Source organism: Sinohyriopsis cumingii, chromosome 18 (genome assembly GCF_028554795.1).
Source record: "Sinohyriopsis cumingii isolate HCF-2022 chromosome 18, ASM2855479v2, whole genome shotgun sequence".
Lineage (NCBI taxonomy): Eukaryota > Metazoa > Mollusca > Bivalvia > Unionida > Unionidae > Sinohyriopsis > Sinohyriopsis cumingii.
In genome coordinates, this window is record NC_142978.1 from 37502744 (window position 1) to 37521454 (window position 18711).

The 18711-nt window shown below is 35.3% G+C and overlaps 1 protein-coding gene across 1 annotated transcript in view; it reads right to left on the reverse strand.

The window, feature by feature from the left end:
* Positions 1 to 9784, reverse strand: part of LOC149776418 (cell division cycle protein 27 homolog) — an 83561-nt gene extending 73777 nt beyond the window's left edge. The window contains exons 1-2 of the mRNA XM_089940830.1: positions 9673 to 9784; positions 6770 to 6845 (exon numbers count right to left, since the gene is read on the reverse strand). Of these exons, the coding sequence (XP_089796956.1) occupies positions 6770 to 6845; positions 9673 to 9696 (100 nt within the window). The 5' untranslated portion in view covers positions 9697 to 9784. The remainder of the gene's footprint in view (positions 1 to 6769; positions 6846 to 9672) is intronic.
* Between the last annotated feature and the right edge of the window lie 8927 nt (positions 9785 to 18711).

Below are 18711 nucleotides of genomic sequence, written 5' to 3' on the forward strand. Positions count from 1 at the left end.
TTTTAGCACAAGATCCCTCGGTGCTAAACTGTTTGGGAAAATAAATGAAAACTAGACTATACTTTTAAATTGCTTGTATTTTAATTAGACTTGGCATTAAAAACCACCCTTACCACTTAGCTCCACCACAACAGATGATATAAAAAATGTACACATCTTTGTACCACCCTCAAAGCTTCAAGTCTGTACTCAAAACATGTAAGATGAGTTATGCTAAATGACTAACAGACATGACAGCATAATCAGTCTTTCAAAAAGCATGCAGATAAAAATACAAACTAAGAAAAATGTGTAAAACTGTTATTAATTAAGTACAATTTGCTCAACTTTCACAATTACAGCAAATATATCTTAAATTTTGAACCTGTGTAGCAGTGATACTAAATCTACATGAAGTAACTCCTTCCTCCAGTGTAAACAAAAAGTGATGCAAAAATAAGAAGTGAGCTACAGGACAATGTTTTTAAATTGCAAAACCATCAATGAAAACTCTACAAGCTACGTAAATTTGTATCAAAATATACAAATTACTTAGGATACCTATACCACCCTATCCCACTATGTTTTCAGGAGAAACACTGGTCAAATCCAACTGTAAACACCACAGACCCAGATCTGCCATTACATTTGTTAGGAATAATCAATGTAAAACAATCAGCACAGACCCTGATCTACTGGAACATTATGCAACAGCAGATTAAGGTATATGTTGAATATATATATATATATAAATGTGTGTGTGTCTTCAAAGTCCTAGGCTAAAAGCTTTTTTAATGATTCAGTATTTCAGTATGCAGTTGCTGGGGGAGAGGTTGAAAAAGCTTACTCATTTCCTAGAGTTTCAGTTTACATGATTGGCAGTAAAATCATAACTAGGTCGATATTTTTAGGGCTTCTAAATTAGCACACAAACTGATTTTAACAAAAGCATGTTTGTCAATAAGACCACCACACATTCAGAAGCCAATGAAATTCATTTGTAGTACATATTAATCAATCAGTGCTCAAAAAATCTGATAACTCGATGCCTTCTAATTTCAGATTGGGCATCTCCTGTATTCTAAGCAAGATACCAGAGGTGCAAGTGGCAGTGAAGTTGTCCAAACAAATCTCAATTGCCTGATAAAACAGCAATCGCAGTGATAAAATGTGCAAATTTATTTTCAAGATGTTGCCTGACTAGTAAATCATTATTTATTGCCATATACCTAACGAGATCTTGTACTTACTTTAAGCAATAGCTGAAAACTGTACAACAGAAGCATGTGACCTATGACTGAGAAACAGATTGCCTGGGTTGCCTATAATTAATGCTCACATGACAGTAACATACATGTGATTCTACTGGAGGTAGGACAAATTACTATTATGGATATTTATGTGCTATACAAAAACCAGAACAAACCAGTCCAGTGCATACCAGAACTGTTCCAACAATCGTTGAAACCGGTACAATGATGTGCGGCCAAGTAATGGAATTAAGGCCAGCATATATACACAAGAAGCTCTTAACTGATTACTGTCATAATCTGAAGAGTTTAGGTTAAATGCCGAATTTTGTGTGGTCATATAATTAGAGGATCAAATATGGGTCCAGAATGGCTTTTAAGTCTTTGATTAAAAATCAGCCATCCATTGATGGAAGTGAAACAAAAAAGAAAGAGAGCCTAAAATACAGTTTCAGCAGAAACACTTGAATATATTTAATTAAAAACAATTTATGGTCTAGTTTTATTGCTATTTCTTTGTTTCAAGTTAAAGTTTCATGAACAATATTTAAGCAGTTGCTTGATGACATTTAAACTAGTGTAATGCAACACTGGTTACACATTTTAAGTGGCACCTATAAACAACATCAAAAGTGTAAAACAAAAGTGTATAAAACAACAGATGCTTCTCATATTAAGGAATATAAAAAATGCCTATCCAATTACTGTAGTATGGAGTACACTGATAGCGCAATCAGACAATGGCTGACCTCATGACTTTGAGGATAACATTACTCTATATGAAATATTTTGAGATCTGAATAAAAGATAGAAGTCAATTTAACATGGTTTTGATTTTATCTTTTCATATTTGAAGTACAGCAATTGCAGTCAGGAATTTACGTCAAAGCTTGTGATTTTTCATTGGCCACAAGCCCTGGGCTTGTGTGAATCTTCTTTTCATTCAGTTCTGCAATTAACATATATTTGTCAGATATAAACAGCAACAGTATGAAGGCAATGATTAGTGGGGAAGAAATACTAAAAAATTTCACTAGCTGTAAGCCTGGCTTTAGGACTTGGGCAGGCAATGCATACAGAAAACAACAATATAACTTAAATATCATGATGTCTTTACAAAAGAGGAAGTGTCATGACAAAACTGTTCACTAATGATACTGTATTTATCACATATTTTGAGGCAAAGAGTTTCCTAGGGCACCAAAACTTATTTTTTAAAGTAATTTGCTTGTAAACTGTATATTTGGGGACACATTAAAAAAAATTGTTGTTAAGTGGTAGGACACCTTTTAAATCAATTGAAAATTACATGTCAGAAAATACACTCAAACTTAAATTTTATTTCTGAAAAAATTTAAACTGTGTACTTGAGATGAACCTACTTCAGCATCACCCCATCAACCCAACATATGATCCATCCTTTTGGTGGATAGTTTTTAGCACCCTCATACCATGAAAAATCTCCTGCAGCAAAAACTTTAAGAACCGAAGTTAGATTTTTTTTATATCTGTACAAATCAAACAAATTCTCACACTTTTGACCTTCTTATTAACACTCCATCCAGGAATGATATCCATGTACACTGGAGTTCCATCCCAGGTAAGGATTATATTTTAGACGAAATCATCTTCTCTTCTGGCCTTCATAAATGCATCAAATGATTTTATATTTCCTCCATCTGGGAAGTGCTGGGTCATTGATGTCTGTGCAAGAAGCACTAGATTGTGTCACTTTAAAGAAACTGTTCCACTGTTTTCATTTATTTTCAAAATTCCTTGAGTACCGTAAATAGGAACCTAAGTTGGCTTCCTTGTGTCATCCAACTTTGTACATGTAAAAACAAACAATCATGACACTTAAAAGAATCCAGCTTTCTTTGCAATAAAATAACCCTTGTATCTGATATCCTGCCAGTAAGCTCAAAACAATGACTTTATTGCTCATTACCAGTTGTGCTTGTTCACCACCCATGCTTCTATTTGTTGCCATCTGTAATAATTGATACAAACAGGCATTGATGTCTGCAGGGTAAATAGTATACACAACATTAACTTGCTTTAATAATATTTTTTTGCAACCTTTGCTAGTGAAAAGATTTTAACTTGCACTCACAGTGAAATTATTTTTCATATAATGATTTTTATTTGTGAGACACTTATAATGTTAAACTGGATATAGTACAATCTGGGTTATTTTGCACCTTACACAATGTCATGCATGAATGGCAGATGTCTTCAAGCAATCAGCTGATATTTCTCTATCCACTTGCTCTCTCATTTATGATTTTGCTGGATCACTTTCAGCCTGATAAAATGTTCAAACCTTTGAGAACCAATACTACCACCTGTATGAGCATAAATCAAAGACCTGGCAAGTTCAATTCTTACACTGTGTTTTCTACCAAATCAAGAAACATCAGTGGAAGCCGACACAGCCAACAACACTAAAACAATACTTTCATCTCTATGAGCGCAAAAAAACCACCTGTCAAGATTAATCACTTTCGCCATGTTTTCGTTTGAGTGCTCAACATCAAAGGAAGCCAACAGTCAAAAACACTAGGCCAATCAGTTACTGAAGTACATATGAACGATCTCTTAATAAACCACTGTCCATCAAGTTGCACCATCAGTACTTTCTGATGATTATGGTGTTAACACAGTGGCTTAACAGTGGTAAAATTCAACTTAGACCCCCCCCCAGTTCCTGCACTTCCTAACCCGTTAGAAGCTGCGAACATGGTGCAGACACTTGCTTACTGGGCAGCTAATGATGCAGTAGAACATCTGCTTCAATCACTGTCCCGGAAAAGAAAGCAAGGAGATTATAACAGAGTGGTATGTTAAACACGTCATGGACACCATTACGGATAAAGATGTTACTGGTGACAATCGGTGAACAGTATTAGCAAACCTTGCAACCTCATTAATCAAGCAATATTGTTTAATACAGTAATATGGGGATTATTTACCTGAGAAGCATCTGTGAGTACCATGAGACTTGATTGACATATGTTGATACAGTGACTTTGTCCAAAAATCTGTGAAGTGTGAGCTTTAATAATCTGCTGTAATTAGTGCATATACATAGTGTTTCAATAATAATAGTGTTTCAAGAAATAGTTATAGTATTTTACAAGATTGTTGTTCTTTTGGATTAAAAATGCATGGATAAAATGAAATGTGCATTCAGAAGGATTTAAATATTTCAACAACAGTTGTACTCAAATGAAGGATCAATTTGAATAAGTATTAAATTTAATTTTCATATACTGTTATTTTGTATTATTTTTTCATTAATTTTCAGTATTACTATTTTTTGAATGCTTATGCTTTTTCTCTATTTTCTCTCTATCCTTACTTACCTCACATATCGATTTAAGGCAGTGAGTGTAAAATTACAGCTATCAGATACCTTATTGAACGTGTGCATTGAAACAACAAAATGATTTATAATTCTTGTTTCAAAAGGTAATAATAAAAAAATAAAACAAAAACATGTGAAAGCTAAAATATTTAATTACCAGATTACAGTACTGCTAGTAGCTTTGTTAATCTCTAGTAATTAAACACTGTAAGAAAATGGGGGGAGGGGGCCTTCATCCTACATGGCTCATTTTTCATTGAGGATTTAAATTCGTGGTTCAGGGCAACAAATGAAAACCATGAAAATTGAAAATTGGTCCCCCACGAAAATTGACGATTCTACAGTATTTTATTGCAATATGCAGTGTGTACGGGAGGGTGAAATCGAACACAATTTTGTTTTTTAAGTCTTGTGACATACAACCTAGGTGAAAAAAAGTTTCATCATAAGTTCTGTGACAGGAAAAAAAAATTATTTTATCGTGTCCCAAGATATACAGTAAATATGGTAACAACAGATCCACTACTTTGAAGAAAGACAGATGTCCCTGACTTTTAAAGTCTACAACACTGAACCTTTTACCAATGTTGCCAAAGATGGGATAAATGATACAATGATACATAGTGTATATAAAAATGATAAATTGATACATAACCATTCCTCGATAACTCGCACCCTGATAACTTGCAAACCTGATTATAATGCAGGGTCAGGCATGGATCCCATTTTGTTAAACTAGAAATTTAACAAAAATTACCCCTATCTGTTGAACCTGAGAAAAATTATGATCACAATTGGTAACTAAAACTTTTAAATATTGTTCATTTTGTCGTCGAAAACGACAGAGGCTGGAAATTTGAATCAATATTATGAAATTGTCAACATATAATAAGAAGTCATATTTTTTTATACATTTTCTTTCCAAATCACATTTTTAGTATACTGTAAATAATACTATAATGGTACTCAACGAAATTTCGATCAATGAAAATGTCCTTTACTTCTACTGGAAGCAGTACTTTAACAAATAAAAACCAGTTAAGCTGGGTTTTCTTATCAAGTGAAATTTGTATTTTAGTTCTACTATTTAGCTAGGTTTAAGAGTAATGATCCTAAATGCAATGTACCCTCTTGCATTCAAACATAAAATGTTTCATTTTAAAGACATGTAAGTGAGCATTTCTCCACGAACCTAAATAAGTACTGACCGTGTTTTGATACTGACTTGTGGAAGTATCTGTTGTTTTGCTGTGCTGAATTAAAAGCTGGCCTCCTTTCTATTATCACATTAACTGCCTCTTTTGTATGAAATAAAGGATGTGGAATAAAAAGAAATGTTAAAACGCATGCAAGTCCTACATGCGTAAGATCTAGCAGCCCCAGTCGTATGTTGGATGGACTCATTTCAGCTGATCAATTGAACACTGCTATAAATATTATTGTGTACTTAATATAATCAGACTACTTTAAATTAAGCTACTCAATCATAAATGTGCTCAAATATAACAAGGCCGCTAAGCAAAATGAATACTTTCTATAAAAAAAGAGCTGTGTTTCAAAGATATTTATCATTGTGGAGAAGCAAGTTTCAGAAAAATCCTGAATCGGTACTAACAGATATCCTCAAGGATGAGAAGTTTCACTGTTACTTGCAATCAAATCACGGCATCAATATTTTACAAACTTAAAAGAACAAAGATTTAGTCTGACACAGATGATTGCTACACAAAATAAATGTTGTGATTTTTTGGAAAAAATAATCTTGTTTTGTGGTGTATCAACTGTTAATCTGTTTCCCTGCTTTGCTGACTCCATTCTTTGAACTCTGCTCTTCAATAATAGACAGGAAACAAAAACAACAAAATGTTTTCATGTAAACATGAAGGTTCTTGAAACCGACTGGAATAATGTTAACAATCCTTCAGATGTTCCACATCTTGAGAAAAAAAAAAGTAATTTACATAGAATAACGAAAAATTTCATTAGAAAACATTAACAGCGATTGCACAACTTTTTTGGGGGGAGGTCTCTTGGTAACTCATGTCCTTGCTTATATATAAGTCTATGTTTTTAGACCCTATTGTGTGCTAGTTATCAAGGGAGAAGCGTACTGTATATCTTGCCATAAGTAACACATGTAAGACAAAATTTAGCACAGTTCATTTTAACTCACCTTCAGCAAACAACCTCTCGGCCAGAAAAGTTGCATCTGGGTAAGCATAATGGTTTAGGGCATCCCAAATGGCAGCCTGAAATATAGGAGTAGTAATTACAAATGATGCAACAGAATCCTTGACAAAGGCTGACAACAAGGATTAAACAGGATAATCACCTTCTTCCTCAACTATACTGGGCTTATATAAAGAAATTAATAACTACACTTTTTCACCACAAAAGGTTTACGTGGATAAATCAGTCAATCTTTGGATGGGAACTTACATACATGATCTAACTAAAGAAAGAAATCTAATTCAAGATAGCAATCTAACAAAAGAACGCAATGTAACTAAAGAAAGCAATCTGACACAAGGCAACAATATAATATGAGAAGGCAGTGAAACAAATGAAATAAATCTAACTAAAAAAGGTAATCTAACTGAAGAAAAAAAATTGGTGCTCCCTTTATGTGCAACAGACATTAGAGAACACTTAACAAAATATTACAGTATTCCTGCAATATCATGCCCAGAGCACAATACAGCAACATTACTACTACTTCTGCTGTGGGTAAGCAATAAACTGATCATAGATGAAGGACTGATGCTGGAAATTACATGGGCAGAAAAAGTAAATAAAGAAGGCAATGTAATCAAAGAAGGCAATCTAATCAAAGAAGGCCATGTAACTAAAGAAGGCAATCTAACTAAAGAAAGGCACCTAACAAATAGAGGCAATCTAACTAAAGGAGGCAATATAACAAAAGGAGCCAATCTTTAATCATCTTCATAATGACTGAGCCTTGAAATTTCAGCAGCTTTTTCAGGACAATGGAGGCATGAATTACAAACACAATTTAGCTAACTGAAAATCGCTGTTTATTTTTATTACGGTAAATTAATAATATCCATCCAAAGTTTGCAATGTCCCCTATAAAAAAGTAGCTACAGGGACTCTATGTCCCTTAAAATTCTGACACTGGAACAACAATATATATTTACAGGGGTCAAGCTAGACTTAATTTTGGGGAGAAATGACTTCTCCTTTTGGACAGAATAGGGAAAAACGGAAGGTGAACATGGAAAAGTAGGAGAAAAGCAAAAAACTATATATATATATATTTGAATTATATCCTCCACTTCTCAGTATCCATTTAACATTGGTTTTAAGCAATACTTTATGTTCAAGTTTAACAATCTGTCTTATGTTATATGTTTTTTATAAGCACATTTTGTACATGAATGCAAATTATTATATTCATGCCTATTGTATTCATAATTGAAAGTGCATGTTTGGATGGAGATATGACTTTAAAAATGCAGATTGTAATTAATTTACCTAATAGGAGTACTGAGATAATTGTCTTGCAAGTCAGTAAAATTTCTAATAAACTACCAGTTCATTTTTTTTACTTTCATAAAGTTCTGCGCAAGTAACTTCATCCTAATTGCATTGATACTTATTAAACACTAATCTAACTCTTTATAGACAACACACTAAAGCATTAATGTCTATATGTAACTGAACTAGGCTGTACATCTCTGGGTCTTTCTGCCTCTGAATTCAGTCAATGTAAATATCAGCACACTTTCCCACCACTCAGCAGCTAGTCGGAGTCTTTGAACTTGCCACGCAGCTATTGAATCATGTTCTTTTGATATATTCTTATAATGACATGTACATCTGATGGTCTCTCAGCCACTAAATTCTGTCATTGTAAATATCAACACAGCTAAAATGATCAATTGACCAATACATTTTTCTGCTCAATAGGCACTTGAAGCATCCCAGATAACAAATTTATGTCCAAATATGTGTGATTAAGTGTTTCTGAGACCTCTGATCTGATATATTTTTTTATAAATTCAAATTCTTGCACAAGCAAATGGATTTTATTTCCTTCGAATTCTGCTTACCTACATTTCAGTTGGCTTGATTACGATGGAAGCTAGGAATGCCAAAACTGGCCAAAAGGATGATAAATATCTTGAACAAAACAAAAACCATCTTCATCCTAAGCTGGTTTAGGCGTTTCCAGTTTTAATTACATTCCAACCAGCTGAATGAAACATAGAAATGCATTCATTTGCTACAGTCAAATTTTCATTCCAACAGGATAAAGACAGCAAAGTAAGAATAACCAATTAGATCTAAATTTGTTGAAGAATGTCAACATTGGCTGCCAAGTGCATGGGCTATTCATTCTCATTTTAGTCAACTTAGGAACATGTTACACAAGGCCATTATTTAGGCAATAATACACAGCACCAAAACATAAATAACATGTGATATGTTTACATTGTAGGACTTTACTACCCTGGTGTTCAAAGTATCTTTATATTACCATATCAAACATGCTCTAAGTGTAGCTTAATCACATCTGGCTATATCCGAATATATCAGTGTATTTCAATTAATACCCCCACTTGGCCACTGACATTTTCCTGGAATGGAATGATAACTATAAAAGGTGAGAAAACGTTTGCACATCTTCTATCCTACTTTCCATATTAAAATTATTATCATCTGCATCGCTTCGATTACAAAATCTCGCAACAGCAGCTCCCAGAACGTGCTAAATTACGTAGTGGCTCTTGACACATACGGAATGGAATCCAGAGGAGGGTGGGGATGATGTCCCTAGCACTAGCTGTATTCTTGGGGTTTCAAAATTAATTACATAGATTTTTTATACCAAGAAAAATACAATTATTTGCTATATCATCGGACAAGCTAAAATGCTTGATACAACATATATCCGTGAATACACAAAGATTGTTGGTGGCAAAATCATGAAACGACATGTGAAAGTTGCCATTCATTCCTCAAATTTAAGCCTTTCAACACTTCTTCCGAGTAAAGAGGCTTTCAAACAGACTAAAACTGAGCACATGGTAAATCAATCCAACTCTTTTTCACCTGAACTGGCTCCTGTAACAGCATTTTGAGCAAACGATAGACTTATTTTGTTGACAAACTTAGCTTCATTTTAGCTCGTAACACATAACCTCGATTTGAAAGTAAGGGCTCCGTGAAAATCTGCTGACGAAACGAAATTTTATTTTCGGAACATGATTTTAAGAATCGGATGGCGAAAAAAGTGAAGTGAATAAATACAGAAATCTGATTAGAAATGTTTACAGAAAAACGTAATATTTGATACACACTCCGATAAACATGAAACGTGCTATAGAAAAAAAAAAAAACGGATCCCAAACATTAAGGCCGCTATTCCAGCTCTTTGTCTTATATTTCTTTGTTTCTATGATATTTATATTTTATTATGCATGCAACAAAGTTATACTTCTTTTGAGGTAAAAGTGACCGCCTTGTACTAATTCATAATTTTTTAAAATAATTATTCATGCTCTGTAGGTTGAGAAAAATGTAGGTCCGTTCTGATTGATATTTCGTAGGTAAATTAATGGAATTAAATTATGCAAAAAGACAAAACGTTTCCTCTCTTTATCTTTTCTCCAGATTCAGATGTGGGATACTTGTACAGTTGTTCATAGCTGATAAATTCATGAAAAGATAAACAAAATTCGTGAAAATTGATAAATTGTTTATGTAATTTTGTGCATGAAAAAGGTTTTGTTTCTTAACTTAACCACACACTCCCCCTCCCCCCACCCCCAAAAAAGCTTCAAGGCGTCAGGCTACATATGTAGCAGCAGAGAGGGTGAACAGACCATAGAATTCCGACAAAACAAATAAAACAAACAAATAAATCATCTCGTAGAAAGGTCCAGATTTTACAAATGTACTTTCCTTGAGATGTTTATTTTTGCAATGACCGATTGTACTAATAAAACCTCAGTTCGAAATAGTATCTGAAAAAATAAAGTACTCTACGTGTTTATTTATTTCTTGTTTATTTGTTTGACGACCAACGTTGGTAGGTACCCTCTCTGCTGCTCCTCTTCTGCTGATATTAATTAAATTATTATGTTATAATAAAATGGTACATCCAGAATCTCATACTGCAAGAACAGCACGAGAACGATTAGAAACAATTAAAAAATTTCTTCCTGTCAGAGACTCATTTAGAAAAAATCTGCAAGCGCAGCAAGAATCAAAAGTTGAGTTTGAAGAAGACACTAAAAAACTGTTTAGACCCGTCACTGCAGCTACTGAACAAGTTACAACTGTCATCAAAGAAGATCTTCTTCCGGTATCAAAACAAACTGCGGTGCAGGCTGAAAAAATAGCAAGAAGAACTAAACAGACAAAGAAGATTTTACGAGACCTTCCAACTGACATAGCCGCAGCTCAACCTCCACCTGTTGATGAGGAAATACTTGAAGGCATTGAAGAACTTCGTACCGAAGTCGCCGATGTGAGAAAAAAACTTGCATCTAAATCCAAACCAGCAGGAGAAAACGTAGAATTAATTGCAAAATTTAACGAAGGAGTTGTTGAGGAAATTAGAAAAACTGAAAGAGAGAGATTACCTGAAGCAATATTAAATAGTATATCTAATAAATCTAGTATTTTAAAACCCCGTTATGAAAAAACAAATGATGATAATTTCATTAAATGGATATATCGCGTATATTACAACAAAAAACAAGCTAGAGGTCTAGAATACGAAAGACTTAAAGAAGAAGTAAAAAGACTTTATAGAGAGAGACGGGAACAACTAGAACAAGGAGAGTCCTCCCAGTATCAGCTTCCTCCACCTCTGCAACAAATAGAACAACAACAATCTTCTTCGCCACAGCAAAGGTTGATGTCGGAAATTAAAAAGGCTAAAGAGTCACTTAAATCACCCTCCTCGAAGAAAATTCCTGCACCGAAAATGACATTTACACCGACAGGTTCACCACATGGATTTCGAGAAGGTTCACCCCCGGACACCACTGAAGTACCTACTCCGGTAATGCAACCACCACCTCAAGATGAACCTAAAACAGGATCTGGTTTATGTCCTGATAATATTATCAATGATGTGTCACGGTTAGAAGTTCTCATAGGAGGAAAACGAGCTGGAAATAATTCACCAGAAATAACCAATGAAGCAGCTGATATTTGTCGGCGACTATTTCAAGGTGGCATCATGGATATTGGCGTTTACCGAGAACTTATTGATGAGCTCGTTGATGACTAGTTGTTAGATAAATGGTAAATAAAATAAGATGATTGTGCATGATAATCATCGTAAACCCACACAGGTTAGAGCGGTAAACTCACGATTACCAATCTATAGTGTTATTTACGGAGATGGACTTGGTGATGTCATTCGGGGATTATTCACGAGGATAGCTCCAAAAGTAGCACCTGTTGCAAAACAATTATCGATGAAGGCTATTGATATTGTTCGTGATAAAGCTCCTGGTGCAATTGTCAATGTTGCTGGTAAGGCGTTCTCGGCGATCAAGGAAAGACTAGCACGATTATTGCGACGAAAACAACAACCACCGGTGAAACTGGCAAGTACTGAGGTGATGCCTGCAGATGTCAGTAAAATAATAAATCAGGCTGCAAATCAAAAACTAGCGGCGATATCTGAAGAAGCGGAAAAAAATATAACAGCAAATTTAATAGCAGGAAGCGGTCTTCGTCGACGATGATCATCATTTGGAAAAATGGTAACTATAATAAAAATGTTCAGGCGCGAATCAGACCCAGCATTTGATATGGAGGCACCTGTCCTTAAGTACGAGTCAGTACGTGATTATCAATTTTATTCTTATGACGCAAGACTACCAAATCAGCGAGGGAGAATCGAATTACAGGTTCATGATACAAGTAGATATTTCTTGCCCGCTGAAGCGTTTATTGAAGTAGAAGGTAGACTTGTAACGAATGTTGTAGCTAATACGCCATATGCTGCTAATTTACGTGTTGGTTTTGTCAACAACGGGATTATGGCATTATTTAGTGGCGCCACATATATGATTGATGGAAAAAATATTGAATCAGTTCAGAATGATGTCGACGTTGCTACAACAATAATTGGTCTGGCGAGATATTCTGACGACTTTACAAGATCAGCTGGTCCAACAATGATGTTTGCTAAGGATATTACCAACAACGCTGATCATGTTCAGTATATTAAGTTACGAGCAGATCAAAATACTGCAGTTGGTCCACAACCAGTTGATTTTGAACACGAAGACGCACCGGGTGCTGCTTTTGATATTATAAAAAGTGTTAGTGCGACTTACAACCTAGGATTTGCAACACGCCGAGCAGCGCTGTCGGGAGATAATAGAAATTTTTCGTGTGCAATTCCATTATCACACATCTTTGGATTCTGCAGAAATGTTAGAAAAGTCATCTTTGGAGCTAAACACACAATTGTGCTCGTAAGAAAAGGTGATGATAATGATGCAATCTGGCGAGGTGCTGGTGTTGCCGAGGGTAAAGTAAATATATCAAAACTTTCATTGTGGATGCCAGTAATGACTCCATCTATTACTGAGGAACAAAAATTACTATCTTTTATGGATCAAGGCGGTAAATCATTGCTATCATGGTTAACAGTAACCACAGATGCTGCTCAAAGCAATATTAATGGTTTATTTACATGGCATATAGCATCACAACAGGGTGTTTCTGCACCACGACATATTTTTATTGCACTACAAGATAATGCTCGGACGAATAATCAAGAACGTTCACATATGATATTTGACAACCTTGGAGTTAATGAAGTTTCCTTACGGATAAATGGACATCAAGAACCAGCCGAGGATATACAACTAAATTTTGTTCAAAATCATGTAGCGCGCGCATATCATCGTTTAATGTCATTCATGGGACGTGATCAAAATATAGATACCGGGTTGCAAATATCACAACTAGATTTTACAGGTCTATATCCGATTTATTATTTTTCACTAGAACATCTTGATTTATCCAAACAATCTGTTGTTGATATACACTTTCGAGCTCATGTTACTAACCTGCCAGAAATCGCGGCTGGTCCACCAGTTGTTCATGGTCCTTACAGAGCGATCGCGGTCATACTTAGCGACAAGGCCATGTTACTTGAAGGTGGCAGTGGTCGAATGAGGATCGTTGATGCACCGGTGGAAAATATTTAATCGTGTTATTTAGAAAAATATTATTTATATAAAAATGTCGTATAGTCATGTTAATGTTACTCTGACCCCGGGTCAGGTAAAAAAGCTTCAATCAAAAACCGCCAACAAATGCGGAACTAAAATATCACTAAAACGAGATCATATTAGTGGTGGTCCAAACAAATTATCGTTGACAAATAATCAGATTAAACATTTCAATAAAGCCCTAGAATCAAAAACTGGAGTTCAATTCCATCTCTCCCCGAGCGCCATCAAAGACATGGTTAAAACGGGTGGTATATTTCCACTACTTGCGGCCATTCCGGCATTAATAGCTGCGGCTGCTCCAGCCGTAGCAAAAGCGGCCGCGTTAGGTGCTGTTGGAACAGCCGCTGGAATGGCACCAAAGAAAGCAACAGGGCGAGGATACAAAAAAAAGGGACGCGGTCTAAGATTACCGGGATCTCGTTGGGGGAGAGGCCTAAGGCTTCCAGGGTCATTTCGCTAGACGTTCCAGCATCAAATTTTGATTTACTTGATGCTGCTAAAAAATTAAAAATATCTGCCTTTAGAGGTGTTTTTATGCGAGATCAATTACCGAAACAACCAAACAAACTAGAAACAGGTATTATTAATCTTGACAAACGTTCCGGACCCGGTACTCATTGGGTATCATACGCGATTGATCCGCGTGGAATTGTTTATTTTGATTCGTACGGGTTAGCTCCACCTGTTGAATTTATCAAGTATGTCGCACCACTCCACGCAACAACCTCTGATTACAAAGTTTGGTATTCAACGCTACCCACACAAACAATGACAGATCCGCCAATATGCGGCCGTGAAGTAATTAATGTACTCGACGCTATATCAAAATCATCCAGGCCGCCACATAAAGTCGTGCACGATTATACAAGCAACCGATTTGTTGCGCGTAAAGCATTTTAAACAACGGATCTTATTATAATGGTTGACATTTACGGAAGATCTTCTACTAGTAAGAAAATAAAATCCGACGTTGATCTGTCAAAGTATGCGACTAAAGATGACCTTGCTGATATCATGAACCTTGCTGGAGTTGACCCAGATGAAGTTGTTATTTTTCAAGATCGATATGGTAAACTAAAAACCAGCAATATCAGATGGAATGATATAGTCCGGCGAGTACTTGGTGCAGTTACGGATAATATTCCCGTGTTTACTGACGGTGGTAGAATCAGAGATTCAAGTATGTCACTTAAAACCATCAGAGATGAAATTGCAAAAAGTGTTGCTAATCGCGTGAGAAACACCGGTGACACGATGACAGGTGAATTTAGCATGAACGGGAACAAAATAGTAGCTGTAACAGCTCCAAAATCTGACAACGACGTCGCAAACAAACTATACGTCGACGACGTGGATGGAAAACTATCCACGCTGCGGGCCGAGTATGACGTTCACGTAACCGGTTTTACAAGGCTTCGAAGAAATTTTCAGAAAACCGATGATGCCATAAATAAGTTCTTTGGAACTCCTTCCGTCATTGACATGAAACTCGTTGATATCAAAAGTAACCTAGACACGATCAAACGAACACAACTAGACATCGTAGCGGGAATTCCTGAGATTATCAATAAAACCAATCTGATTAAAATTTCAGCTGAAATAACTCCCGGGCATATCACAAACATCGTATGCACGGTATCATCGGGATTTGCAACATGGTCAAAACAAAATAATACCATCAAATATACCGCAACAAGCACTGGCGTGTACAGGCTGTCTGTGTTTAGAGCTGCAAAATTTGAAATATTTACAACGTTTCCATGGCGTCATTCCACCGACAGGTTTTCCGGGGTTGTATCTGTTATATTAAATATCGGAGCCGAGGAAATATTTATTCTGGAAGCAGCTGATAGGACATTAACCGCAACATCTTACTGGTGGTGTTTGGAATTTGTAGCTGAAGCACATCAATTGGTTACTGTATAAAAATATATATGGACGGTGCACAATACAGATACAATCAAGCGCGTGAATGGCAGGCGGCGCTAAAAGATCAAGTCGATCAATATACAGTAAAAGTAAAAAAATATCGACGACGATTGGTTATCGTTGATGTGATTGTTTATTCAGTATCCGCTGTTGTTGCTGGAACCGGTGTAATATTATCAGCGTTGACAACGATGGCACCAGTAGCTGTAACTATCTGTATTTCAGCAGCAACAACTATTGCAGGTGTGCTTGTTATCATCACAAAAAAAATATGTACTTGTACGAACGAAAAATTATCCGATTACACAATAAAATTACATACAGCGACGGTAGCATACTCGAAATTATCCTCGTTGTTATCAGCGAGTCTCAGTGATGGAATTATATCTGATTTCGAATTTTCAATGATAACCAAAATATACGACGAAGGTATCGGTATTAAAGATACAAGTATCAATAATGACAGAATTACTCCAGCAGATCGTGACCAACACAACTCCGCCAAAGATAACGATGATCTCGGTAAGTTCAACTAATCCTGAATTTAGTGTTAATTTTCCTACTGCAATTCCAGTAAAAGAAATAGCACTAGCACAATTACGAGTATATTACAGCTGGCCAAATATCAGATCAAAATCATTTAATGGTACACCAGCAAATAATTCGCTTGTATTTACTAACAAGAACAAACCCGATGGAACACCTGACTGGGTTGTTGTTGGAATACCAACCGGCAGTTACGAGATTGAAGAGATCAGTGAGGAATTTGCGCGTAGAATAAAATCAATAACAGGAAAAGAATCAAAAATATCAATTAATGTTCATGAGCCGACGTTGTCCTCGACGGTTGAAATAAACTCGCCTGATTATGCCGTTGATATTTATCAATCTTCAATCAGATCCGTGCTAGGATGGCCTGAAATTCCCCCGGTGTATGAAGGACCACCAGAACCAACGAGGGGTGATTTTATCACAGATGAAAGAAAATTTATGACAGTTCCTGAATATAGAGAAAAATTTCCATGGAATAGAGCCGGTGATGTGTATCGGGTTTATAATTTCAGTGATGATATAATCTACGCGAATGTTTTTAGACTGTATACTAATCCCATTAATTTTGAGATCCAGCAATCAATCGACAAAATACAAAATCTGTTTTCATCGTTATCGCAACATTATTCTGAGGATATAAAACAACAAATTATTGAGTCAATACAGCATCTAAATCAAGTAGGATCAGATCTTAATTATATTAATGATGTTTTTTCTGAAGCAGCATCTAAACATGCTCTTCCCTCTCCCCGTCCTAGAAGACCATTTCTTGATCATTATACAATATCAGAAAAAGAGTATACAGGGGGGGGTTAATATCGTATTTATATTACCAAAATATGAAAAAGATGAAATAGACAGAATTATCAACGAAAACCTCCCTAAAATACTCGATGCGTGGAAAAAACTAGCACCATTAGCAGTTGTTCTCAGATATGATAATGATCCACATGGCGGCGGAAGACACGTATCCCCGCGGATCGTTAATATAACACCGACGGTCGCGGTCAATCTGGTTTGTGACGTAATCGATGGCAGCTATCAAATAGATCTCGGAAGATCAAATCAAGCTCAACAAGGATACATCCTGTACACGTTCACACCACAAGTTCCCCCTGGAAATTTAATCGTGCAAGAACCAACTAATCCTGTGTATCTGCGGTGTCACAATAATATGTTAACACGAATCAATTTTAAACTCACAGACCACCTTAATCGCTTGATTGACATACGTGAAGAAGAGCTTGTAATAAATCTGTATGTAAAGTCGTAAAGACTTCCGTCGTAAGGATTTCTGTCTAAGGACTTTTGTCGTAGATCTTCATGTAATGGAGGGTTTTACACGCGAGGATTTCTTAACAGTTAGAAGAACATTTGTAACAGAGATCAGACTCAAATTCGATCAACTTAAAAAAATATTTTATTATTACTAGCACAAATTTGTGTTTGGTACAAATTAATCGGCCTAGGCAACTAAAAAAGCTGGTCGATGAAAGTAAAATTAAAATTTCTATCACAAAAAAAAATAATATTTATTAATTTTCCTGATTTTTACTGAAATTGTACAAATTACTTGATTTTGACTACCAACTACCCCCTCAGAAACATAAAAATGCACGAACTACTTGATTTTGACTACCAACTACCCCGTCAAAATCAAGAAAGTTCTAACCTTGTCAAATTGTTCCTAATAAATTTTATTTATTATAAATTAATTTTATTTATTAATAATATTATTTTTACTGAGATTTTTATTTTTTTTTACTAAAATACAACGAAATTGCTCAATTTTCCTGATTTTGACTACCAACTACCCCGTCAGAAATCAAGTAATTCGTGCATTTTTCTTTGATTTTGACTACCAACTACCCCGTCAGAATCAAGTAATTTGTGCATTTTTCTTGATTTTAGTAAAAGAAAATAAATTAATTCAGTAAATAAATAAATTAATTCAGAAATAAATAATTTGTAAAATTAAGAAATTTGTACAATTTTATGTTTTTGATGGGGTAAATGGTAGTCAAAATTAAGAAATTTGTACAATTTTATGTTTTTGATGGGGTAAATGGTAGTCAAATTAAGAAATTTGTACAATTTTATGCTTTTGATGGGGTAAATGGTAGTCAAATTAAGAAATTTGTACAAATTTGTTAAATTTCAGTATAAAAAAACAAATTACTAACCCATCAAATTCAGAAATAATATTTCTGATCAAAGATCTCAGTCATCTTCAAAATTACTACTTTGGATCGTTTCACCAGTAACGAAGTTACCTTCTGACATAATTTTTCTTAATAGTCTTATGCGAGTACTAATCGTTTTCTTTGCCTTATACTCGTGGGATAATAACGACTTAATTCTTTCTACGGCGGTAGAAAGAGGAACGAACTCCTTCACA